The sequence below is a fragment of the Drosophila guanche genome, unplaced genomic scaffold, assembly GCF_900245975.1.
Source record: "Drosophila guanche unplaced genomic scaffold, DGUA_6, whole genome shotgun sequence".
In the NCBI taxonomy this organism is placed as follows: Eukaryota; Metazoa; Arthropoda; class Insecta; order Diptera; family Drosophilidae; genus Drosophila; species Drosophila guanche.
In genome coordinates this window covers 15363818-15388619 of record NW_022995743.1, presented here as the reverse complement: position 1 = coordinate 15388619, position 24802 = coordinate 15363818, and the positions used below count along the sequence as shown (strand labels likewise).

At 43.3% G+C, this 24802-nt stretch overlaps 8 protein-coding genes and 1 long non-coding RNA gene across 34 annotated transcripts in view; 5 read left to right on the top strand and 4 right to left on the bottom strand.

Moving 5' to 3' along the window:
• Positions 1–146: 146 nt before the first annotated feature.
• Positions 147–15106, top strand: LOC117590451 (WD repeat-containing protein 19). Of its 3 annotated transcripts, none has more exons than XM_034283094.1 (9): positions 147–151; positions 3438–3443; positions 11936–12014; positions 12080–12656; positions 12711–12993; positions 13055–13235; positions 13297–14380; positions 14437–14806; positions 14866–15104. In XM_034283094.1, exons 3-9 carry the CDS (start codon positions 11949–11951, stop codon positions 14969–14971), a joined length of 2667 nt encoding a protein of 888 aa, XP_034138985.1. In that variant the 5' UTR covers positions 147–151; positions 3438–3443; positions 11936–11948; the 3' UTR covers positions 14972–15104. The 3 variants fall into 3 exon arrangements, with proteins under 3 accessions (XP_034138985.1, XP_034138978.1, XP_034138967.1); XM_034283087.1 differs by lacking the exons at positions 147–151; positions 3438–3443 and adding exons at positions 10297–10564; positions 10619–11344 and having other exon boundaries at positions 11402–12014; positions 14866–15106; XM_034283076.1 differs by lacking the exons at positions 147–151; positions 3438–3443 and adding exons at positions 10297–10564; positions 10619–11344 and having other exon boundaries at positions 11399–12014; positions 14866–15106.
• LOC117590670 lies at positions 447–1336 on the top strand. The gene is made up of 3 exons (XM_034283544.1): positions 447–823; positions 890–1024; positions 1103–1336. Exons 1-3 carry the CDS (start codon positions 700–702, stop codon positions 1216–1218), a joined length of 375 nt encoding a protein of 124 aa, XP_034139435.1. The 5' UTR covers positions 447–699; the 3' UTR covers positions 1219–1336.
• On the bottom strand, positions 1516–3872 carry LOC117590626 (parkin coregulated gene protein homolog). The gene is made up of 5 exons (XM_034283440.1): positions 3452–3872; positions 3202–3374; positions 2043–2214; positions 1734–1883; positions 1516–1676 (listed from the first exon to the last, which is right to left on the bottom strand). The coding sequence occupies exons 1-5, from the start codon at positions 3729–3731 to the stop codon at positions 1516–1518; spliced, it is 936 nt and encodes a 311-aa protein (XP_034139331.1). The 5' UTR covers positions 3732–3872.
• On the top strand, positions 5042–7856 carry LOC117590566 (serine/threonine-protein kinase hippo). The gene is made up of 2 exons (XM_034283311.1): positions 5042–6461; positions 6524–7856. The coding sequence occupies exons 1-2, from the start codon at positions 5174–5176 to the stop codon at positions 7234–7236; spliced, it is 2001 nt and encodes a 666-aa protein (XP_034139202.1). The 5' UTR covers positions 5042–5173; the 3' UTR covers positions 7237–7856.
• Positions 7931–9999, bottom strand: LOC117590581 (rab proteins geranylgeranyltransferase component A). Its single transcript, XM_034283335.1, has 3 exons — positions 9842–9999; positions 8669–9775; positions 7931–8610 (listed from the first exon to the last, which is right to left on the bottom strand). The coding sequence occupies exons 1-3, from the start codon at positions 9888–9890 to the stop codon at positions 8204–8206; spliced, it is 1563 nt and encodes a 520-aa protein (XP_034139226.1). The 5' UTR covers positions 9891–9999; the 3' UTR covers positions 7931–8203.
• A 175-nt stretch (positions 15107–15281) lies between the features above and the next one.
• On the top strand, positions 15282–16509 carry LOC117590636 (tubulin-folding cofactor B). The gene is made up of 4 exons (XM_034283468.1): positions 15282–15521; positions 15602–15970; positions 16034–16155; positions 16226–16509. The coding sequence occupies exons 1-4, from the start codon at positions 15423–15425 to the stop codon at positions 16341–16343; spliced, it is 708 nt and encodes a 235-aa protein (XP_034139359.1). The 5' UTR covers positions 15282–15422; the 3' UTR covers positions 16344–16509.
• Positions 16510–17598: 1089 nt separating this feature from the next.
• LOC117590648 lies at positions 17599–18786 on the bottom strand. Its single transcript, XM_034283493.1, has one exon. It carries the CDS (start codon positions 18750–18752, stop codon positions 18126–18128), a length of 627 nt encoding a protein of 208 aa, XP_034139384.1. The 5' UTR covers positions 18753–18786; the 3' UTR covers positions 17599–18125.
• Positions 18787–18803: 17 nt separating this feature from the next.
• Positions 18804–24802, bottom strand: part of LOC117590466 (MAP/microtubule affinity-regulating kinase 3) — a 28793-nt gene continuing 22794 nt past the window's right edge. For 16 of the 22 annotated variants that reach the window (XM_034283279.1, XM_034283271.1, XM_034283289.1 and 13 more), the window contains 4 exons: positions 24372–24495; positions 19201–19350; positions 19022–19140; positions 18804–18943 (listed from right to left, as the gene is read on the bottom strand). In XM_034283279.1, the coding sequence (XP_034139170.1) occupies positions 18885–18943; positions 19022–19140; positions 19201–19350; positions 24372–24495 (452 nt within the window). In that variant the 3' untranslated portion in view covers positions 18804–18884. Of the gene's footprint in view, positions 18944–19021; positions 19141–19200; positions 19351–20247; positions 21571–24371; positions 24496–24802 lie in introns of those variants that run through there. The other 6 variants (XM_034283262.1, XM_034283164.1, XM_034283213.1 and 3 more) reach the window with 4 other exon arrangements.
• Positions 21854–24358, top strand: LOC117590701. 3 transcript variants are annotated; one of them, XR_004574324.1, is made up of 4 exons: positions 21854–22202; positions 22341–22514; positions 22588–22676; positions 23928–24358. It is a non-coding gene; the product is annotated as an uncharacterized LOC117590701 (long non-coding RNA). The 3 variants fall into 3 exon arrangements; XR_004574325.1 differs by lacking the exon at positions 23928–24358 and having other exon boundaries at positions 21854–22018; positions 22089–22202; positions 22588–22879; XR_004574323.1 differs by lacking the exon at positions 23928–24358 and having other exon boundaries at positions 22588–22879.

Below are 24802 nucleotides of genomic sequence, written 5' to 3'. Positions count from 1 at the left end.
TGCCTAATAATTGAGCTTTCGAACCTTAGATTAATGTATCTTCATAGTCAGCGGAGATCTGTAATCCTTCTTAGATCTTGCCCTGAGTCGGCTATAATAACCGTTATACGATTAACGTAATAACTGAAGCCGAATCAGGGCCTCTTTCTCTGTGCAGCACTTACATATTCGCTGACGCCTCGAAACATCCCTGGGAGCCGCCTCAATTCCAGCCGAGTCAAAACAAAACCAAAACAAGCGCAACTGCAGCTGATAATGTTGAGCCGAAAGCAAAATGGCGATCGGTGATCGCTTGCCTGTGGCTATCAAGGCAACCTGATCTCCCGTCTCTCTAACGGGTCCACATTTCGCTTATCGCTTATTGCCCATAGAAGCCTCGATTCCGATTCAGAAGGTCTGACCACGCGGTCTATAAATTGCAATCGATTCGAAGCGGCAAACTCAGTTCAGTTCTGAACCTTGTGCAAAGTGTGTTCGTCGTGAGCTAATGAAAATCGTCGTTGATCATCGAGAAAAACCAATCAAACAGTTTTGGCATTAAATGCCCAGTGGACAAAAACAAATTGTGCTTATAAATTGAATTTGATTGGCTTGACAAAGCAAATTTATATTCCCACAAAGAAACTCTTGGAAATATTTCGACAAATTGAAATATTCCCAATCCCCAAACTCTCCGCGGAATTTGATTTCTGTCTTTGAATGCTGCTGCAGCAAAACGAAAATTCAACCAAATTCAATCAGCATTTCACAGAGTGCTGGAATCAGCTAAGCACCCAGCGAAGGTCCGACATATTATCCGTTCTCAGCACCATATCTTTCAGCGGTAAGTAACAGCTAGGTAGCCTCTCAATGCATCTTAGCCCAAACTCTTTCTCGTTTCCCCCCACAGCTGCTAAGATGGCCACCATGCCCCAGGGTGCTTTTGCCGCTTGCAAGATTCGCCAGCAATTCAACGAACGCGAAATGATCGTCTCCCGCATGAGATCTGCGGCGGATAAGAATCCAGTTGACAACAACTCAACTCGTAAGTAGTGCACCCAGGAGCAATAGGTCAATGGGCCTTTGTTTACCCTCTCTCTGATTCAACCCGGTCTTCTTACAGAACGGGAATACACTCCGGTCAAGTATAATGACATGCTAATGAAGTCCATTTGGGGTCTATACAATCGTTATTCGCCGCACAACGTCAAGAAGAACGAATACGCCCCCACCAAGTGATACCCTAGCCAAGGCGCAGCTGCTTTGCTTATAAGGAAGCTGCTGTGCCGTGTTGTTGTCTGTACCCCTTTCGAGGGCATAGGCCGACCAAATTAATATATATACTCAACGATATATACACACATACTTATATAACCAACCCCCCAACCCCTTTAACCTGCTCATGAAAAATGAACAACAACAAAAATAAGAAGAGGTAATGTTAATCCTTGGTAACAAATTTGAATTTAATTAATCACATCTACTCTGATGCAGTAATATTTAAATTACAATAAAAATACTTATGATGCAAAGCACTCAATTTAAGTAGCACGACTCGTAGGTCGGCACCATGTACTTGATATTGATGAAGGCATCCTCGCCGCCGTGCAGCTCCAGCACCTGGAGCGTCTCATCAATCAGATCGCCAAGGTTCAGATTGTTCTTTTGGGCATAGTCGATCTCGTCGCCACAGTTTACTGCAGGCAAAATTGTTAAATCTTACATAGAGTAAGGGAAGGTGAGAGCCAACTTACAGTTTTTCACTTTGAAAGCGTTAAACATTGGCAGCAATTGTCTGTAGAAGGGCACCAGTGCCGGACCCACCTGATCCGAGGACATCACCAGTTGTTGTATTATCTTCAGTGTCGTGCACATTACCTCCAAATTTCTTGTGCTCAATGCGTCTAAAATGGTAATGGAAAAACCGAGGAGAAGGTTCGGTTCGGTTCGGTTCGGTTCGGTTCGTCGAGGTGAGCGACAAAGGTGCAAATTAAACGGAAAAAGTTCGAGGCATTTGCGTGCCAGGCAATTCCAATTTGCCCCTTTTTTTCCCATCTACTCACTCTTCAGAGGCAATATTAATTGCGGTATTACGGTGTGTATTTTGTCTCCGCCCGCAAGCAGTAGATCCGTCACTCCCTGGCGGGCATAGGTCTTATACGGATGCTTTGCTTCAGCCAAACCATCGAAGAAGAGCGGCAGATAGAGACTGTAGTCCAGCTTGTCAATGTCCACCTGCGGATATAAACAGCAGAGCATTGCCAAGATTTGAAATGGATAGATTCAAAGAATGAGTGGGGATGAGGGTTCAAAGTTCGCGTCAAAGTTCGGCAATTCCCTGGGCAAGCAGTATAAATGTGCACGCAATGCTTGTTACGGTTTTTTGATTTCTATTAAGATGCCTTTTATTTATTTATACTTTGCAAATGGAATCTTTTTCATTACGAATTGCAAAATGGAAATACACCTTCTCTAATCTTTACTTATAATATGTATTGTTTTTGTCAACGAAAGTCCACACAAGCAGGATTTCACCTCATGTTGGCCTACTGATCAGGGGCGACACCGTATTTTATTTGAGCTGTATGTCTTTTGGGCATAAAGATTTGCCATAAAGTTCAATTTTATTTGATGACTTTAGGCGACTGTCAATTGCGTGAACTGCTATGGGGCTGACCTTCAACCCATATGACGCAAATAACATAATGCCACTCACACATCACTCATATGCACTGAGCAGTCACGGAGGCATTTTGGCCTGGATAAACAAACGCACCACTTCGAAGCGATTTCATGTTATATCTCTAACCAAAAGACACCCAAGAACCCAAGGCCTGTGACATTGAAACAACAAGAAAGGGTCACGCCACATACACACATATGAAATGTGGATGGATCCTCCGCCTACACCTCTACACGTATTATGTTCTAGCATTTTCTGCCGGGCTGACTGATTGACGCTTGGACGGCGCGACGTTTTGAATGCCAGCATTCTGATTCCCGGCACCCGTACGACTGTTCTACTGACTCCGGAAATAGACAATGGCATATTATTTGTACACTGGTGTTTTTAGCTGCAGCTTTGGCTTACACTTGAAATAATTGGACACGCAGGTGTAAGGGAATCAAAGCGAAACCAAAGTATGAGTTGTGACCTCAAAACATGCAATATTAAATTGTTAAAAAACAAATAAGAGATCATCTTTGCATTTTTGTACTCACCGTCCATCCAATCTTATCGCCACCGCAGAGATACTCCATTTTGATGGGTAAGTCACCACGATCGAAGTACATTCGAAAGAGAGTGCCTCGCCCCGAGTCGGTGCCTGGAGGGCAGGCATTAAAGCCCATTCCCAGATTGAGTGTGGAAATGGATTTTTGTTGCCTTTTTAGGCCTAAACAACAATAAGGTGTCATTAGGAAAGCAAGCAGTAAGTAAGCAATGGCTGATGGGGTAGACAGGAGTACGCACATTTCGGATTTGGGGCCCGCCCCCTGGCACTTGCCGTTGTCGCGGCGGTCTCGTGTATTGGCCCGTTGATGACAACGGTATTTTTCTGCTGCGACTGTATGGAAAAGGGCGGCACATAACGGGGTCGCACCGCCGCCCCGTGGATGCCACTAAGTGGACGTAATTGCGGTGGATTAGCCGATTTAGAGCGATGCTTCAGCGATATGGAGGTGGCATGGTAGTCGTGCGACGGTCGCGTTCCGTAGGCGTTTGCTGTGGATATGCGTGCCGTTTGAGCCATTTTTGCCGTACAACTTTGCCCGCGTAGTGAGAACAACAAACTGAGCGAAGGAATTTTCTAGCCATCAGTAGGTGGCGGCTCCTGGTCTTTTGTGTTGCTGTTGGGTGTCGTTTCTATGGAGCGCGTTGCTAGGGTACCCCAAAAGGCATACTGACTGATAAGGATTTGCCAAATGTAGCACATAACGCGGCCCACTGTACTCTCGGCAGTTCTCATGCAGCAACAATGATTGAATAATGCTGTATAGCATATCAATACAAAACATTAGCCCTCAAGGCGCCTGGCCTGCCACTTTAATATGCATTTTCGTATCTCCATACAGATGTTCATACAAACATTGATATATATATGTATGTAGGCACGTTTTAGGTCAATGAACCTGGATGTAGCCGGGCCTGAGTTGAATCAGAATTTCCAGAAACCTTCAGTACATACATATTGTACATACATATATTCAATAATCATCAATATTTGTACATATAAATTCATTTTTAAAAGTGTATAAGGAACATAGAGTATAGGAACATACATAGGAGAAGGCTTATTGCATCCCTACATCACACGAAAACTTTCCTAAATGTATTCCATTTGATTGTACCCACATCTTTGTCACATGTTTCAAATAATTATACTTTGGCGCGCAGCTCTAGCAACCATCCAGGTGATAGTATCGATAGAATTAGTGCTTTCTTAGAATCGGCATAGTTCTATTTTTATATTGATCTTCTTGATTTCTACCTCATTTCTATAAAATCCAATAGAAGAGAATCGCAATTAAGATCAATCCGTATTGTAGGAAATTTGTTTATCCATCGAATAAACGTACATATATCTTAAGAGCTGAGAGTCACAGCTGTGTAGCTAGTTATATTAAGCCGAAAGTAAAATCGAGGAATATAGCCAACAAAAGGGAAACTAATGTTGTTTACCGGTTTAAATGTAGGTGGGCTAAATGTGATAAGTTCGTTCATTCCTTGGTATATTTACGGTATATTTTAAACATGAGAACGTATATTTCTAAGGGTCACTAATGGAAAGAAAGAACAAATGAGTGTGAAAGAAAAATCAAACAATTAAACCTGTTTTTAGAAACAATCCAACAAAAAGTAGCCATTACAGTAAGCTAATTTGCAGAGAATTGATTGATAAATCGAATAAAAATATACTTTTAGAGCTGAGAGTCCTAACTAGCTGGTAATATTAAATAGAACTTCAAAATCGAGGAAAACGATTTAAGATTACGGTATATTTACAGTATATTTTGAAAATTCAAGGGTATATTTCGGTATATCTTATCGATAATTCCGCGGTTAAATACCACAAAGAACAAATGAGTGTAAAAAAAATGTCGCTTTAAATTGACAATTATCTTTATATTTTAGTGCTAAAATAGATATATACGCGCAAATATTGTGCTTGTGTGGCTGAGACTGAAGTGTATTATGGCGGGTCACATGTCTTCCAATTCGAATGGGGAGTTGAAGAAACTTTCGGAGGAGAGTTTACTGCAGCCCCCGGAAAAGGTGTTCGACATTATGTACAAACTGGGCGAGGGAAGCTACGGGTCCGTCTACAAGGCCCTCCACAAGGAGAGCTGCTCCATTGTGGCCATCAAGCTGGTGCCGGTGGAGTCCGACCTGCACGAGATCATCAAGGAGATATCAATTATGCAACAGTGCGATTCTCCGTATGTGGTGCGCTACTACGGGTCATACTTTAAGCAGTATGACTTGTGGATATGCATGGAGTACTGCGGGGCGGGCAGCGTTTCGGACATAATGCGCCTACGCAAGAAAACGCTAACAGAGGACGAGATAGCCACCATAATGTCGGACACGCTGAAAGGACTGGTCTATCTGCATCTGCGTCGGAAAATACATCGAGATATCAAGGCTGCCAACATACTGCTCAACACGGAGGGCTATGCGAAGCTAGCCGACTTTGGTGTGGCTGGCCAGCTGACAGACACAATGGCCAAACGGAACACGGTCATAGGAACACCCTTCTGGATGGCCCCCGAAGTTATTGAGGAGATTGGCTACGATTGTGTGGCGGATATTTGGTCCCTTGGCATCACATCCCTTGAAATGGCAGAGGGAAAGCCCCCCTACGGTGATATACATCCCATGCGGGCTATTTTTATGATACCTCAGAAGCCGCCGCCTTCGTTTCGGGAACCAGACAGATGGAGCACCGAATTCATTGATTTTGTGAGCAAATGCCTGGTGAAGGCTCCCGATGAACGTGCCACAGCTACAGAGCTGCTGGAGCATGAGTTTATACGCAATGCCAAGCATCGCACTATTTTGAAGACCATGCTGGAGGAGACCTGTGCCATTCGAGAACAACAGCGAGCCAGTCGGGCTGCTGGCGGAGTGTTGGCCTCTAGTCAGGCCAAGAGTCTTGCCACCCAGGAGAACAGTATGCTGCACAACATGCAGGAGGAAGAAACCGAATTCAATGGCACAGGGAAGACCTTCATCGATGATCCTGGCACGCTGGTGCCAGAAAAATTCGGTGAATATCAGCAAAGCTCGGCTTCAGATGCAACTATGATATCCCATCCGGAGCCTGATATTGACGAAGGCACCTTGGGACCGGGTGGCATCCGAGGTTTGAGCAGGGCAACGGCAATAACGGCAACCGGCGTGACTGCTGTGTCTGCCTCATCCCCACTGGATGTACCAGCAGTCGATAGTGGTACCATGGTGGAGCTCGAGTCAAACTTGGGTAAGAAATATCTAAAACAAATAGAATTGAGAAAGGATTAGTACCTTTTCTTTGCATTTTAGGCACAATGGTTATTAACTCTGACTCGGACGACTCGACAACGGCTAAGCGCAATGACGATCAGAAGCCACGCAATCGGTATCGTCCTCAGTTCCTGGAGCATTTCGAACGTAAGAATGCGGGCGATGGACGTGGAGACGACAAGGCGACGGCTACAGAGTATTCCCCAGCGGCAGCCGAGCAGAAGCAGCAGCAACAGCAGCAACAACAACAGGAGGAGCAGCATCTGGCCAGTGGAGCCAACGACGTAAGCAACTGGGAGCACAACATGGAAATGCAGTTCCAGCAGATATCGGCAATAAATCAGTATGGATTACAGCAGCACCAGCAACAGCAGCATGTGCTCATGGCCTATCCACTGATGAATGATCAACTCATTGCCATCAACAATCAACAGAATCTTCTGCGTAGCAACGCTACGCCCCTGGCTCAGCAGGGACACCCGGCTGTGGCTGCAGCTCAACCGCCGCCCGCATATCAGAATCAACATGTGCACTCGCAATCGCACGCCTATGTGGAGGGCGAATTTGAGTTCCTTAAATTTCTTACCTTCGACGATCTGAATCAACGTCTCAGCAACATTGATCACGAAATGGAGCTGGAGATTGAGCAGTTGAACAAGAAATATAATGCCAAGCGGCAGCCCATTGTGGATGCCATGAATGCGAAGCGCAAACGCCAGCAGAATATCAATAATAATCTGATTAAGATATAGAAATAGCGACTCACAACTTTGCAAGGCAACAAAAACATAGAATTTGAACTCACGAAATACCCTCTGCGTTAAGTTGATCATAAAGAAAGTGCGTTTAAGCTACAGCAGCAGGTTCTTTCTCACCCAGAAATGTTGCTGATCAATCCATTCAGTGCAGAGGGCTCGAAACAAAACGCAAGAAATGAAAACACAAAAGCTTTATTGTTAAATGCAGTGAAAACAGGAATGAAATGTGGTTATAAACGTCGTCGGAAACACATACACACATACCCTACATACATACATACATACATATATTAAATAGCGCACGAACACTTTTCCTTTTTGTTTCGTTTAAATTTTGTTCGATTGCAAGTTTCATTTTGTTTCGCTTCACATTTAAAATATATTTTTGATCTACATATGGATCTATGGATCAATGAAGACATTCTCGAATCGACAAGATATTTTAGCATCTCGCAGCTGCCTGCATTATCTACTGCCTAAGTCCACTCCAAATTTGATAAGACTACGTACAATGTTCTTCCCAGTTAACTATGTAACTGTTAACCTATAATCTCTACCTATATTACCTACTTTTATTTTTGTGTCTTCGTGCGAACCCAAACAAAAAAACAAACAACAAACACACAGAAAACCCGTCAAGCAATAAATATAAAAAGAAATACGTTTTTACAACGCATTAGAATGCATATTTTTCGAAAGGTATATTTATCAAAGCAAAATGCACAGAAGCACTCACATTTATACATACATACTAGTACTTTTAGAACTTATAACTAATTTAACTAATAAATATAGATATATGGTAATATATGCAAAAAAATCCTTGTATACAGATAACTTTGTATAATATAATCTTTCATTCTTATTTACCTTAAAAGCGTATAGTCGTTGTGCTTTGATAATATTTTGATAAAGGTAGATTTAGCTATGGTTAAAGCGTAGTCTCTAGACCTACATAAGTCTAGTCTTGTATGTCCATTTGTTCAGTCGCCTGTTGCATGTCCTGCAGCTGGGCACGCAAATCCTCGGGCAAGCTATGCTCGTTCAAGGCACTTGGATCCTCCCCATCGACGACAATCTCCTCAACATCTGGGGCACGTGGCAAAAATTCCACATCCGTGTAGAGCCTACCAAAGATGTCACGCGCATTGGCAATGGCATCATAAAAGTCCATCTCGAAGCTAGGTGCGTCTGTATAGAAAACAGCATCATCCGCACCAACTTTATCGGGTTGGGACTGCGTAGTAAGGGTAAAGTAGGAGCTGAAGACGATTTCTGGAGTGGAGTTCTGGAAAAGCTGCATTGTAAATGGCCTTAAATCTTCAGCAGGATCATCGGAAACAGCGGGCGTAGTCACATGAAAGAGATCTGCAATTTTGTTGGGCATGAAAAAGAGTTCAAATTTTAGTTGGCTACTACTACTTACACAATCCCTTCGGACAAGCTCCAGAAAAGTGCGAGAGCTGGATGAAGATGGCTTCCCGGACTCCTTCCATTAGGCGGAGGATATTAACGCCACCGCCACCCTTATTAAGCACCTCATTGCCCAAAGGTGTGGAGGATAAAAACAAGCCCCGTGATAGGTGAGGACGCATAACACAGTCGCGTGATGCTGGCAGATATCTAGGAGCAGAAACCACATGTTTCGCACGGAATGTTGTTCCGGCGCTGCTTATCAAAACTTCTTTGGAGTTGGCATCCACGGCACAGTCATCTACGGATCGTTGCAAGCAATAAATGCCCCCGTAGACAGCACACTGACGACAGAAGCTCTGAGGGAATTCCCCACAGCCATACATGGGATAGAGAAACGGTGTGTTGCCATAACGACCGAGACTTCGGAGAAAACGCTGCGTGCGCAGCATTCCCTCCTCGAAGCTGGTGTTGGGGCCACACATGGCAATGGCCTGCATCACGCACGATGCAATCTTCTCCGTCACACGCTGTGCCTGCAGATACTCGGCAAACGTTCTGCCCCGAAAAGCCAGAGTATCCTCGTTGCACTTGTCCTCGCCGTAGTCATTGCACGCATTCATAAATTTCATCAGCAGCCGCTTCTCCACTATGGTCAACGATTTTGTATTGAAGATATCACTGCGAGAACAGGGTATGGAGACAATATTTCCGTTCTGCTGCATACACACATTGTCCACGGCCCGGAATTCCGTGTAGCGGCATATGTTGGACTGGATGAGCAGCTGCACAAGCTCACCAGAGGAGTAGAGAATTCGTGGACAGAGATCAATGCAGAATCGTCGCGACATGGCCAGCACTGTCTCCCGCGTCCACTGCTGCCCAGTCTCTTCTTTCATCTCATCTCCTTCTGACGTGGATGTGTCGCCAGATTCGTCGTGCCAGGTGTAGCTTCCGTTGCGCAGTGTCGAGTGTAGTACAGCATCACTGGCCAACAGCCGAATCAGGTCTTCAACGCCTACTGAGCCCCAAACATTACCGTAGTAGTCATTGCTGTCCAAATGGAGAACGGTCTTGCCCACCCGACTGGCCGCCGCGGCAATGCAAGATTCAGTGAAACCTGAAAAGGACAGCCAGATTTGTATGACTCATACGCCCTTCAAGCTACATTCAATGCCCAACTTACCTGTGCCTATGACTATTAGGTCAAACTGCTCCGGCAAGTCATCCGCCATTATAAGAGGTCTTGTCCAGATAAAGACAAAATTAACCCGAAATATCAAATATAACAATTTGTTTATTGTTTAATAAATTGGCAGTCCGTGTGACCGTGGATTAATCGATCAAATATACTGAAAATGGAGGGAGTGTTGGTAAATCAATATATTTTCAGAGTTTTACCATACTGTAACATGTGAAATCAACAGGTGCACTTCTCGATTTTGAATTTCATTTTGAATATTACTAGCAAATGAGGCTCTCAGCCCACAGAAAATTGATCATACAATCGGATTAAATTCAGTTTTTATTTCTGAGCGTCCTAACAAGCTGATAATGTTAAATAGAATATCAAAATCAATTAATATGATGTAGGATTCGGTATATTTACGGTATGTTTTACAATAGCAAAGATATATTTCATATGGTGCTACCATGGCAACGGGAAAACGGTAAACAAAAGCCGGAAAATTGTAGATCGCAAAATGGGTGCTTTTTCTGTATAGAAAAAAGTTTGTATTTAGGATAAAATGTCTTTCGAGAAGATACTCTACAAATATGAGGACCCGCACGGCATCGGCGACGTCTACTTCATTTGGCAAAAGGCTTTGCTTGCGACTACAGGTACTGATGGATCTGTGGCGCTGTACAATCGCCAGGGACAACTGGTGCAGCGCATAATCCTCGCAGGGTGAGACCCTCCCACATAAACTATATTCAAACTGCATCAAAATAATTCCATTAGGCTCTGTTCAGGATTTGCATGGGACAATGAGGGCGATCTGCTGGGAATCATCACCAGCGGCTCCCCGAACATAACTCTCTGGGACTATGGCACGCAGGAGAAGATCAGCGTTGAAACTGGACTACGCGATCCCCTTACGTGCATACTATGGTCAAAACAGCAGCAGCTGTTGGCCGTTGGCACGGGACGAGGAAACCTGGCGATTTACAACCACCGCAGTGGAAAGCGCCCGACCCCGGTGCTGGGTAAGCACAGCAAGCGAATAACATGCGGTGCCTGGTCGGCACAGAATCTGCTGGCCCTTGGATCAGAGGACAAGAGCTTCTCGTTGAGCAACGAAGATGGGGACACAGTGCGTGTGGTGCAGCTGCGGGATGCACCCACCGACATGTATTTCGCTGAAATGGCGAATGACGATCGCATTGCTGGAGACAATGCAATCAGCATGATCATTGGAAAGCGAACTTTGTTTCTGTACTACTTGCCAGACCCGGAAAATCCCACAGAGCTGGGCTTTCAGAGTCGCTACGGATCACTACTGCAACACAAATGGTTCGGGGACGGCTACATATTGCTGGGTTTCTCCAACGGCCATGTGGTGGCCATTTCCACACACCCCAAGGACGTGGGACAGGAGTTATGGCAGGTGAAAAATCATAAGGATACGCTGACAGGCTTGGCCTATTGTCCGACACTAGACATTGTGGCTTCTTGTGGAGATGACAGGTGAGACAATGATTTAATTGCTAAATATTGATAATATTCCCATCCTATGATCAGCAGCATAAAGATCCACTCGATTACAAATCTGCAAGAAACGGAGCGCATCATTACAGTGCCAGATCATGCTGGCGTCCAAATGATCGACTGGTCACCGGATGGTCAACTGCTGGCCGTAACTACAAATAGTGGCACCGTCTATATCTATGTTACCAAGCTCCCTCAGATATTTGCCGTCTCCGCACCGCGGATCGTTATGCTGAGCAGCCTGGCAGAGGTTTCCATTTATGTGTATGCGCCGGACAAGTCCAAACCACTGCCCTTCCGCTTGCCCCTGGAGGGAGAGCCTACGTTTATAGCTGTTGGCCCTTACAACTTTGCCGCTGGTATTGACAAGCATGTTTGGATCTACGCTTTGGGCATGACACTGGGGGAAGAGCCCCGTCCGCTGAGTGAGCGGGATTTCCCGCGGAATGTGTCCAATATGAGGATGAATGCTGAGTACTGTGCCGCGCTCTGTCCACCCCAGTTGATTCTGCAGGCTATCAGTACAGATAATCCCAATTGCAAGGACAAGCTACAGGCCACTTTTCCCAGCGCTCTGCCGAACATGCCCAACGATGCGGTGATTACATGTTTTGCCTTGAGTCAGGAACTGTTGGTGTTTGCAACCGATGTGAGTCTAGATCTTAGCCAGCATTTAAAGCTCTCCCTACAGCTGAGTTGTTTGATCTTTTTCAGATTGGACATTTGGTGTTTTACTCGCTGGAAAAATGGGACAGTTGTACAATCTACCGTCACAGCATGGGCATTCGCCAGCTGTTTGTGGACAGTGAAGGAACTAAGATCATTTTTATCGACGAACATGCTCAAGGATATCTTTTCCTACCCGCACTGGAGGAAGCCTTGCTCATACCGGACATTCCAAAGCAATGCCTCGGCTGCCTATGGGATCTCACACAGCCGAACATTTTTATTAGCTACGATGCCAGAATTGTGAACACCCACGTATTTGTGCGCCACTCCGTGCAGGGCACACACACCCTCAAGGTGGGCGAGTCTAAGCTGAATCCTGGCCAATTTCCTTTGCTACTCTGCGGCGGCGAAATGGCACTCCACGTGGACGGCGGACAGTACGCCACACAGTCCCTCAGCACCCATGTTTTGAATCCCAGCAACAGCCAGACGGCGAATCTCCAACTGCTCCTTCGCCTCAGGAACTATGACGAGGCGTACAAGTTGTGCGAGCAGATGAACTTGAGCAGCGCATGGCGAGAGTTTGGCGAACAGGCGACTGCTGATCTAGAACCCGACATTGGTAAGATTATTACCACTCAGCACTCCAATGTCTATATATCCAATTGCTCTTTAGCTATTCGAGCCTATAGACGATTGGGCGACGGTGCTCTGGTACATGCTTTGAGTGAGCTGCGATATGTAGAAGATCTGGACATGCTGATCGGCTGCTGCTGCACGATTTTGGCTCAGTACGAGCAGGCCAAGGAACATATGCTCAAGGGCGTATACACAAGAGCGGCTCTCGAACTGTGTAGAGACCTTCTCCAATGGGATCAGGCCCTTCTTCTGGCGCACAAGCACGACCCACAAGAGGTGCCCTACATAGCGAGGGAATACGCACAGCAACTGGAATTTACGTATGCAAATTGTCAGAGCAACTAGAGATCAGGAATTCTATGTTTTTCCGTTACTTTCCAGTGGTAACTATGCGGACGCTTTGTATCACTACGAGAAGGGCTACAAGGAGGATTTAATTAACGACAAGGAGACCGAACAGTCGGCTGCAATGGAAAGTACTCCTGAGTACGAGGAGCACGTACGTCTATGCAAGATGGGCATTGCCCGAACATCAATACGTGCCGGAGACTTTCGACGAGGCGTAAGTAATTATTTCTCTGTGAAGTGAATTACTGAAACGTTAATTACTCGTCCACCTACAGATTCAATATGCCGTGGAGCTACTGGATAAGCAGCTTCTCTTCGACTGTGCGGAGCTATTGGCTACTGTCGGACATCTGACCGAGGCTGCGGGTCTTTATGAGCGTGGAGGGTTTTACGATGAGGCCTGTGGCCATTACATTGCTCTGAAGATGTGGCATAAGGCCAACAATGTACTTTCCAAGGTGAAGAGCAGCAAATTGCATGCAGCCTATGCCAAAGCCAAAGAGAGTGACGGCCATTTCGAAGAAGCCATTCGGTGCTATCGCATTGCTGGGGACTTGGATGCATGCGTGAGGATTTACCTTGATCATTTGTGTGATCCTCATGCAGCCTCGGAAATTGTGTTGGAATCACGATCGATGGACGCTGCTAAACTGCTGGCCAAGTTTTACCAGAAGATTGGAGATATAGAGCAGGCTCTTCAGTTTCTCGTTATCTGCGGCTGTGTGGAGGAAGCCTTCGCTCTTGCCCAGCGCCACAACAAGCTGCGGCGGCATGGCGAACTCCTGGAACGCTACGAAAATGCGAAATCCTCCGACTATCTGGCCCTGGCTCACTACTTCGAGAGTGAGAAGTATACACTGCAGGCTGGAAAGTATTACTTTTTGGCCCGTGAATTCACCAAGGCCATGCGGTTTCTGCTGAAAGCCTCTGCGTTCAACAACGAGGAACAGCTGGCTCTCTCTCTGGCAATTGATTGCGTGGCTACATCGAACAACGAGCAGCTGGCCTCGCAACTCATCGAGTTTCTCTTGGGAGATGTGGATGGTGTTCCCAAAGATCCACGCTACCTGTTCCGCCTGTACATGGCACGAAAGCACTATAAGGATGCGGCCAAGACAGCCGTCATAATTGCCAATCAGGAACAGATCGCAGGAAACTACAAATCAGCCCGGGATCTGCTCTACTCCATGTATCAGGAACTGCGGCGGAATAACCTGTCAGTGTCGGCCGAAATGCGGCACAATTTGATCCTTCTGCACCGATACACGCTCGTCCGCATACATGTCAAGCTGGGAAATCATCTGTTAGCCGCAAAGCTATTGGTGCAGGTGGCTGCTTGCATATCCCAGTTCCCAGAGCGTAAGCAGAGACTTGTTTGTATTGTGTTTGGACCGATAGGTTTATTGCCTTTTCAGACATTATACCCATTCTGACCTCCACGGTCATTGAGTGCCAGCGTGCCGGTCTCAAGAAGTCTGCATTCACCTATGCCTCCACGTTGATGCGTCCGGACTACCGAAATCAACTGGACACTCGCTATGCCAAGAAAATTGAATCTGTCGTCCGAAAGGCCCCAAAGGGTATTAAACAGTTGCGCGATGAGATTGACGATGAGACCATGGAGTGTCCCATATGCGATTCCAACTTGGCCAATATGGAAGTGACGTGCTATAGCTGCAAGACAACGCTACCCATCTGCATAGCAACGGGTCAGCACATCATCAAAACTCTAATGACCTCCTGCCCGCAATGCGATTTTCTCTGCTTCCGTGCTGAAATGGAAAAGTGAGTCGAAGCTGTAGTAAAGGTCTAATGTGGTATTATATCCTTTATTCTTATTTTAGAATACTCTCTGAGAATGGCGAATGCCCCATGTGCGGGGAGCAAGTGGCCCCCGAACAGCTGCTGGATGTGGAGGACATACGTCCATACATCCTGGCGGCATCTTAGAATCGAGTGTCAACATGACTGGAATAAACGAATAGACTGCACAGCACCATAAAACACCAAATAATAGATTTAAGTTGAAAGCACATATAACACTTTTAAATCACAAAACAATACGTTTATAAATAAACACCTCTTAAAGCCAAGTAATTTTCCACAGTTCTATCGCAAAACACTCGCAAACGAGATTAAACGGGAGCAAAAGTTTCCCGCAATGTGTAATTTGAGTTTTCGTGGGTTAAGTCACGCGATATAATTTGCGATCTTTTGGTTTGCTGGGTTGTCGTTTCATGGTATTTTTACAACGCGTTAGTCAATTTTGAAAACGCCGTGACTAATTTGTCCGAGCTTGCGAATTTTGATTTATTTGCATTCTAAATTCTTATTTAATCATTCCCAAAGATTTGTGATATCAACTGCACGTCCCAGTAGATCCTAGTCAAGGATATAAGAGATGGCTGATTTTGTCAAAGTTAATGTATCCAACTCGCATAACGATGCCGTCGCATTCGAGGTGAAGCTTGCCAAAGACTTGACCATCGATGCTCTAAAGGTACGTCCACATGGAGACATATTTCCTTAAAATCTAACATTCCAGGCAATATCCACTCTCATGTTGGTTTCTTTCTGCAGAGTAAGCTGGAAATATTGACGGGAGGCAGTGCTGGCACGATGAAAGTAGAAGTGTTCAAGGGCGACAAGTGCTTGGGCAGCCTGGACAACAACGATGCCCAGCTGGGATACTATGTAAATTGCGATGGCCTTCGCCTTCACGTCATCGATACCTTCGCCAGCTTCTGCTTTGACGCCCCCGTTGAGAAGTTCGAGCTGAGCAAAGACCAGTACGACCAAAGGTCCGACTCTGTGCGGAATTACCTGAAACAAAATCGCCTGGGGAAGTACAACGAGGAGGAAATGCAGCAAATTGAGGAAAAGAAGCGTCAGCAAGCGGAAGAGGTGCAAAGGCAGGCCGAGCTTTGTGTCCTTGATAAACGATGCGAGGTATATGAATAGAACCTGCAAGAGAACAATATATTGATTGCTCTACCCTCTGATGCTTTTCAGGTGACTGTGCAGGGCAATCCAAGACGCCGTGGTACGATCAAGTACAATGGACCCCTTGAGGGAAAGAGTGGTACATTCATTGGAATACAATATGATGAACCACTGGGAAAGAATAATGGAAGGTACCTACCTGTCCATCATGACACACACGATTCTAAAATGCCCACTTATGTCTTTCCTTCCGCATTGCAGTGTCAACGGAAAAGTGTACTTTGTGTGCCCTCCAAACTATGGTGGCTTCGTCTCGCCGTTATCCGTGACTGTGGGCGATTTCCCCCCAGAAGACTTCAACCTTGATGAAGAACTCTGAACATTTTTCCATCCAACTATCCAGACTCGCATCGCACATCTCACACTTTAAATGAAAGACTTAACAAAAACCTAACTTTAGTTATGCCATTTTATATTTATTAATTAAAACATCTATGTATGTATATCAGATAATCTTACAACATGATTATTTGTAAATTCTATAATCGGTTTTATCATTTTTTCTGATTTAATGGTGTTGTCAATCAATTCACATATTTTTATTTTACGCGTAACTCAACCTTTTGTTGACAAAATAAATACCAGAAGTAAGAATACGCTATCAAATATTGTGCAATAAGGATCTGCGGATTGATGACCGCTGATTGATGACAACAGAACTGTCTGCAAACTGTCAAAGATCTCTTCTAGGTTGGGCGGTAGGGGAGCTTTCTAAGTGAGGATATTTTCCGAGGCAATATATGTATTAAGCTTGATTGCTTTATATGTATATTTATGCTTGTATTATATACTTATGTGTGTGTGAATAGGGTGTATGCATGTATGTACTTTTCATTCTTAAAGCTAATATTTATTAATAAATTGCAATCAGCTGTCGTTTAACAACAAATACATATATATAAAACGTTGCATGCATTTACTCGAAGGTCTAGAAGTGTTTTAGAAATGCGTCACAATCATGATGGTTTGCAAACTTTAAGTGTAACTATGTTTTGGTATTAATAGACTGATTTTGAGCCTCCACATACTTGTCAAATCAACTAAGATAAATGGTCTGTAACGTCTTTTTCTACATCTCACTTGTTGAGATCGGTTCTGCTTTAGTAAAACCCATTTTCTTCTCCATAACGCATTAAAGTCTGATTCCGCACAAAGCTCAGGTCCAGCCCCTATGCTCTGTGTGTTTGGGTTATCCGAATAGAGTTAAACTTGGTGGGCAACTATGTAAATAATTGGCCATAATTGCATTCGAGTTTTACATATATTTCGTTTCCGATCGGTTGAGTAAACTTGAAGCCTTAACAGTAGATAATATATGTACGTACATCTCTTTCCTGTGTTCTATGAACTGTTCAAATTGAATGAAATTAACCAAAATATTCAGGTATACAAGTACCAATTTATACCAACTACCATATTCGAGCAGATCTTAACATTTACAATTGCTGCTGCTGTTGTTGTTGATTTCTCATTCCATCAAAGCACTGATACTTTATACTAATATACCTGATGCTGCCCTAAAGCTTCGCAAACAACGTTCATTAAAGTATCTCTTAAAAATGAAACAACCCGAATTTGGATATCAGTGTATATTGTGTACTTTGATAACTTTCTTGCCAAGCAATTCTTTTTTTGTTTTTACTGGATATCGACACATAAATGCAGTTTATAGAGCGTTGATTTGTTCTTGTTAATATTTATTATTATTGTTTTATTGAATTGTGTGTGTGTGTGTGTGTTTGTTTCTCTTTTGTCATGATTATATTTATATACTTGTATTTTGTTGTCCTAACAATTACGTTATTGTATGTAAATGTGTGCGTATCTATGTGGGTTCTAATGCATTGTCAGTGTAGATACAGAGCTCGTCTGCTCGTTTGTTATACGAGCACATACATATGCATGTTGTAGTTTATCCAATCCGTTAGATCGATGAAGGATACTAACATGTACGAGTACTACTATTTACTTGAGATTCTGTGCATGCACCGACCCAAATATTTTAGCAAAACATACATACAACAGATGCGTATTCTACATATCTCTTCACATATCTAGAATTCTATTTCGCATGTGGTACGACGACCCGGTTCCATTATATTTAGAGTGTTGTGGTGCGTAGCATTTCCACATGCGATTTGGTGTTTGGTTTCTCCTCAGCCTGTTCAGATGGGACCTGTGACTCCTTTGATATTGTGTTCGTCCTAGGTGCACCTTTCTTTTCCGACCCACCGTGCCTGAAGGCTGTTAGTTTGCGCACAATGAGGCTGCCCGTGTGTTTGAGGTTCCTTTTTATTCGATTACTTCCGCCGCTGCCGCTGCCACTGACACTGTCATCCCCTCTGCCCTTTTGGCCACCGATGTACGTAGATGTGGTCGTTGGGCCTTTGGTAGCCGATTTGATAGATTCATGCGCTTTGTGCTCAACGCCCTCGCCATCCTCCTCCAAAATTGCGTTAATCGTATTTAATTCACTGCAGAGGGGCAGGACAATTGAATCGCTGGGCTGCGCATCAATACCCAGCGAGTCCTGATCACGCACTATGCCGTGCCGTGCTGCCTGTATATCGTCGCCCGCCTCCAGATTTTCCTTAGAGCTGAAGGGCGAGTACATGTGAAAAGCCGAATGCAAGGATCCTGATTTTTTTGAGTCCTCGTTTCCCGCACTAGACAGCCTGCTCTTCTTGCGCCGCTGCGAGCCATGCTGACTGGTCAGGGATCGGCACATAAGCGAGAGATCTGACAGCTTGCTGCTACCGTCATTGCTGGCCGTGCGACGGTAGTCAGATGAGATGTTGTCGGCATCAGTATCCCTGGCGGCAGCAGCGGCGGCTATCCCCTCATGGTTATTTTGGTTAAGTCACAGACGTAGGTCAAAAGCAATGCGAGACGCAATGTTCTTGAAACCGATGCTGGTGCCTGAACAAATACAAAAGGAGAAAAGGGTGTTGTTACAGCAAGTGTTCTGGTAGTGCCAGTAAACAATTGAACACTCACCAGAGATCCGCTTAAAGCGCACCCCATTCAAGGAGAGTCGCGGCAGCTTGCACACTTCAATCTCCCACTGCACCAAGGAGTCCGTATTGGGATCGCCATGCACGCACCAGAGCACAAACCTAACAAAATTCAAATGGTAAATTCATTATCCTCCTAATTATTCTATCCTGTCTCCTTACCGCTCCCGCTGCTCATAGTCGCAGTTGTTTTGATCCAGCACTTCGCGTATCTTTTGCATTATCTGATCGGGCATGAGGGGCGATGTTGTCTTCATGGACCATGTAAAGCGCAAAACACGTGGTTTCGCTGGCTCTTCCGTGGTGGATTGACTGAAATTAAATAACCGGTTTAAAACAACGAACGAACCACAAAAAATGTATTCAGACAAGTATTAAGCGTATATGGCTATTGCCTTTCCCATGCCGAGCTGTTTACCTGACCTTTCAGATCTAAGATGTTTCACCTAATTTTTGACATGTTCCCAGAACAAGCACCCACGCCTGCATTCCATGCCCAACGAAAGTATTCCGAACATGTTTTTCCGTCATCAGATCTTGTCATGGTCAGTATGTCAGAGTTGAGAAAATTATGTCAGTTATGGCAATCGCCATTTGATCGGAGCAATTTAAGTTTAAAATTTAAGTCCAAAATCACATTTTTGGCTGAAGCGTTTGGTGAGTAAAAGCACTCACGGACAGTCGGACAACTCCTTATCAAAGTGTGTTTACCCCCCTACTACTCGGACATTTGCACTGGTGTTAAATCCCAAAGCTTAGGCTGAAAGTGGGCGAAGGTGTGGGATGGTGATGGATGAGGTTGAGCCAGCATATGCAAAATGGAGAAATGAAATATAATTGAAATGCGTGTAGAGGTTTTCTTTGCTCACAAATGTTTCACATCATTTATTATGGTTTTATTAAATTATCAATTGTTTTAATTATGCGTTATTTCTTTGAAACTTAATATTTAAAGATAACTACGGGTCGAGCCACTGAAGGTGTCCGACATTAACACGATTTATAGATAATCATCTGTACAAATAAAATGGTCGCATGCACTAGTGGTAATACATTGTTATTCCTTGAAGTTAGGCTTAATCTGTTTAATTTCTGGTATGCTTAAAATGCTAATAACGCTGCACGCTCCTCCCTCTGGNGTCCCGCTGTCCTGCTCTTGTAGCGCGTGGTCGGTTTTTGGGTGTGTGGGTGCTTTTGTTGTGTTGGGGGGGGGGGGGGGGGGGGGGGAGCATTGGGTGAGAATTATGAATTGCAAGTTCGTTAGTTGGTTGCTTGGTTGATTGGCTGGCTGGCTGGCTGGCTGGTTGGCTCGCTGGCTGATGTCTGATTGTATGATCCACGGATACAATTTAGTGCAAGCTCAAATCGGAATTTGGAATACAAATACAGTCCATACATACAATACAAACATACATACATACAACTACAGATATTGCTAAATAAAAGTTAAGATCGTACAGTAGTTACACAATTAGCAACTTATTTTGGTGTTTTATTGATTTTACTTTCAGTTCAGCTTAGATCGATCGGTTTAGATTTGGGTTTCAGTTTATTTTAGTTTAGTTGAGTTCAGTTAAGGCTAACGTTCAGTGTAATGTACGAACTACTACTCTGTGTTACTCCGCCACGTTTTCGCTGATGCTCACTTCATTTCATGATTCCGTGCTTCCGTGACGATGTAATATCCATAATAGATTTTATTTATGTGTAGTTTAGGTATAGTTCTCGTAGGTGTAATATTTAGTAGTTGGTGTTGGATCCATAATCGTGACAGTAACAGACAGCAACTGCAGTCAGCATTCTCTCTGATTTATTGCATTATTACACGAGTGCTCACGAGTATCGTTATCGTATCGCCGCCTCTTGCGCTTTTCTCATTGCAATTTCGTTTAATTTCACTTCATTTCATTCATTTGTTCTGCTCATTTATGTTCTTCCATGCGCTGCTCGCTCCTCGCATCGTTTTGCAAACAATGAAAACAAAGGGTTCGTAATTTGCGTTTGCTGTTGCTTTACTTTAAATATATATATATATGTATATGTATATGTATGTTTAATTTATATAAATGTATATGTATAATTAGTTAATAATTGTAATAAAACATAGGCGCATTTGTGAAATTTGCAACGCAATTAACGCAACGGAACTCAACGTTGTCGGTGTTCATTTGAGGGGCAGCTGGCTGTAAGCGGCTCGAACCATTTTCGGAATCGGAATTGAAATCGAAAGCAGTTAAACGTAGTCGATATTCTGTATCGGTATCGTTATCGGTATTCGTATCGGATCGGATCGGTATCGAAACGACGCGGAGCAAAATAACCCGATCCAATCTGAATCGACCTTATCTCTGTACTCTGTCTGTTCATATCATATCTCTCTCTCTCTCTCTTTCTCTCTCGCTCTCTCACTTTCTCTCTCTGTACCTCTCCGTCACGCGCGTTTACTCTAGGGGGAATCGTTTGTCTCAGTTTCAGTTTTAGAACTATTAACAAGAAGTAGTTAATGCTTGTTTTGTTAATTACTGGTTTGGCCTAAAATTAAAGAAAAAATTTTAAACAAATTATTCACGGCTGGAAAAAATATTAATAATGGGTAAAACAAATACCAGAAATGAAACCAAAGAAGACAGATAAGAATAAAACGGAATAATGGTAAAAGTTTTGTTTGTTGTTTTGTTTTTTATGTTTCTTCGTACTAGAAAAAGAAAAGTAAACGCAATATCGCTTCAACAACTGATAAGTTCATTGTACATTTCGCATTGTCTTTTTTTTTTTAATAATCAACAGCATTATCGTAATCGTAATCGTAATCGTAATCGTAATTAAACTGATCATGTATTTAACAAATGAAGGAAAAGAGACGAGTACAAAGGAGCCTTCCTAGCGGTGTGGTGATTTAATGCAAGTACAGAGTCGTATAAAGCAAACGTGGGTATACAGGATTGGTTTGGAACTACTACAAAATATCTATATGCATATCGTATGTACCAGTATACACACATACATGTATGTTGAAATTATAAATTCAAACAAGAGTAAACAAATTATAGATGTGACGGAGATTTCGAGAGCGTAGAGAGGAAGCGACAGACGACAGACGTTGGCAGTTCGGCTCTTGTCATGGATTCTGTTTGGTATTTCTATTACACGTGATTGCACCTATTGTATGTATGAATGTTTTGTATTTTTCGTTGTTGGATTTGTACTTCAGAGGTTTAGGTTTAGATACAGAGTCTTGCAACCGATTCGGCAGTCAACATATCGTATTATTTCGTTTTATGATGGAGCATTTTTGATTACAGGGCAGGCACTGACACATCGGCAGATCATCCCGAACGATTGCCAGTTATTTGTTCATTCATTGTTACTACAGCCGAGCCACACACTCACTCACACTCACACTCGCACACACACAATCATTTGGAGATCACTGAGTAAATACATATAGTATGTACGCACGTACGTATACATATATGGTACGTAAAAATGCTAACTAAATATGAGTAGGAATACAAATGTATTAGCAAGTAAATGCATGCGTCATTCCAGCCCCAAACTGGCATATGCACCCCACAGCTACGCAGATCCACGGAACCCAATGGACCCCCAACCAACGGAGGATCCACCACAAAATCAAGGTGAGTTCGTGCCTCTGGTTCGTGTCGGTGCATATACGAATTTTGAGTCTGTTCTTAAGCAAATGTCCTGCGTGTACGTTAGGCTCTGTGTTATATGTTCGGGTACATACTCGTACACATATAGTAGTACATATGTACATACTTTCATTCTGAAAGACTTTCAGTTCAAAATAATGGAAAAAATAAACAAAATAAGAAAGCAAAAAAAAGAAAAGGAACCATAATTAAAATTCCATATACAAAATACGTGCATATCATTAGTGGAAAATAAGTAACCATTTCATAATTATGAGAAACTCCTCCCTCCTCTTTCGCGCAAAATCAAATTTAATCAAATGAAATCTCGACCGGTCTTTGCATGCAACCAACCAAATTGGGAGTGGGGTGGAGTGCTCTTCCGCGAACCACCCAACGCAACGGTTTAGAACGGTTGTTGTTAGTAACGTTATTGTTTCCTACGGCCAGAACTTCAGCGCATGTGCATAAGTAGCAGTAAAAAGTTAATTGATAATGTCGGTTAAGTGGATAGTTTTCCGTTATCGCTGCAAGACTTCATCTACACCTTCATTGGATTCCAACTTGGATTCCCCTCAGTCTCTGGCTCTTCTCTTTCTCTCTCTCGGTATCTTTTGCATTTTCGGTTGTGCAGTTAGGTGGACCTTAACAATGGTGATATACTTGTTGGTGATTGGGTAAACGAACGAACTTGCATAAACATCACGTGATTGACATTAAACAAAACAGAAATTATACACAGAAATGTTAGTGCATTTACAGAATACTTATGACTCACGTAGAGCCAAATATACAGTGCGTTTCAGGCGATTATCTGTGATTATCATCGAATTACGTTTTTTTGGGTTTATCTCAGCTTTCGAATCACAAGAAATATGATCTGTTAACTAAGAAAATTAGGTGATTATCATTTATTATATGTCAATAATTTGAATTTTGTGGGATTTCCAGGGATTTGTGCGGAAATAAAACAGACAAAATCGAATATCGCAGTACCAGATAATTTTGAGCCGATTTTTAGCCAATTTGCTTTTAACATTTTCTTTCCGCAGTCTACCTTCGTCTCCCTGTCCGAATGTCTGCATCATTGATTGCATGATCAAGGTATTTTCTTTAATAATAGCACTAGGTAAAAATAGTAGCCACCTAAGGCCAAGGTTTCTTTGTCAATACCCGCATATTCAAGATACATTTATGAAATATTTTTAGTCATATGCTTAATGCGTTTCTTTTTAGCGATAACTTGGAGCTGGCTTGGGGTGAGCAAAAACTCGTTTTGGACAGAATTGATATGCAGAATGGACTTTGTACAGTACAGAACATAAACACACACACACACCCATGTGTCATAAACAAATATATATTTTAATAGGTGTATACGCGCACGGGTGTGTGTGCTGCAGATATGCAATTAAACGAAACAAAATATATATGAAACATAAAATGAAAAACAAGGAAAAATACACGAGAAACAAACGAAAACAGTAAATAAACACGAAAACGATAAATAATAAATGATTTACTTATAAAAAGGAAGGAAATTATAAACGAAAATCGATTAAAAAAAGTAAACAAATTCGAATTTGCAGTTTGCATTTGCTTTTCTTCTAATATTCCATTAACTGAAGAAATCAAATTGGCATTTCGAGTGATACATATTCCGGTTGGAATGGCACTTACCGTTTGCTAAAACGTGAGGAGAGTTTGGAAAAGAAGCTCATACGCCCCGGATGGGAAGAGTCGCCGGAGGCCCCACTTGTGCCCGAGTATTCCAGCGCCGTGTTGTTTCGTGCTCTGGTTTGACCTGTGGAGAGCAACGATCATTTAGATTAGCAGCGAACATACTTGTGCAGCACACGAGACTCAATCTACGAGTTGGATAACTCCTTAGTAATACTGACAAGTACGTACACATGTACTAGGATACGATCGTTACGCTGTTTATACATGTATTTTATGTACATACACTAACGAACAGACATATGCCCCATTTTGTTGGCACAAAGTGCACTGTGCAACGGCGCTCCCAGTGCACTTTGCCCCAGGTGGTATTAATGCCAGATGGTAGTTAACAATAGTTTTGATATATGTTTTTTTTTTTGATAAGCGAT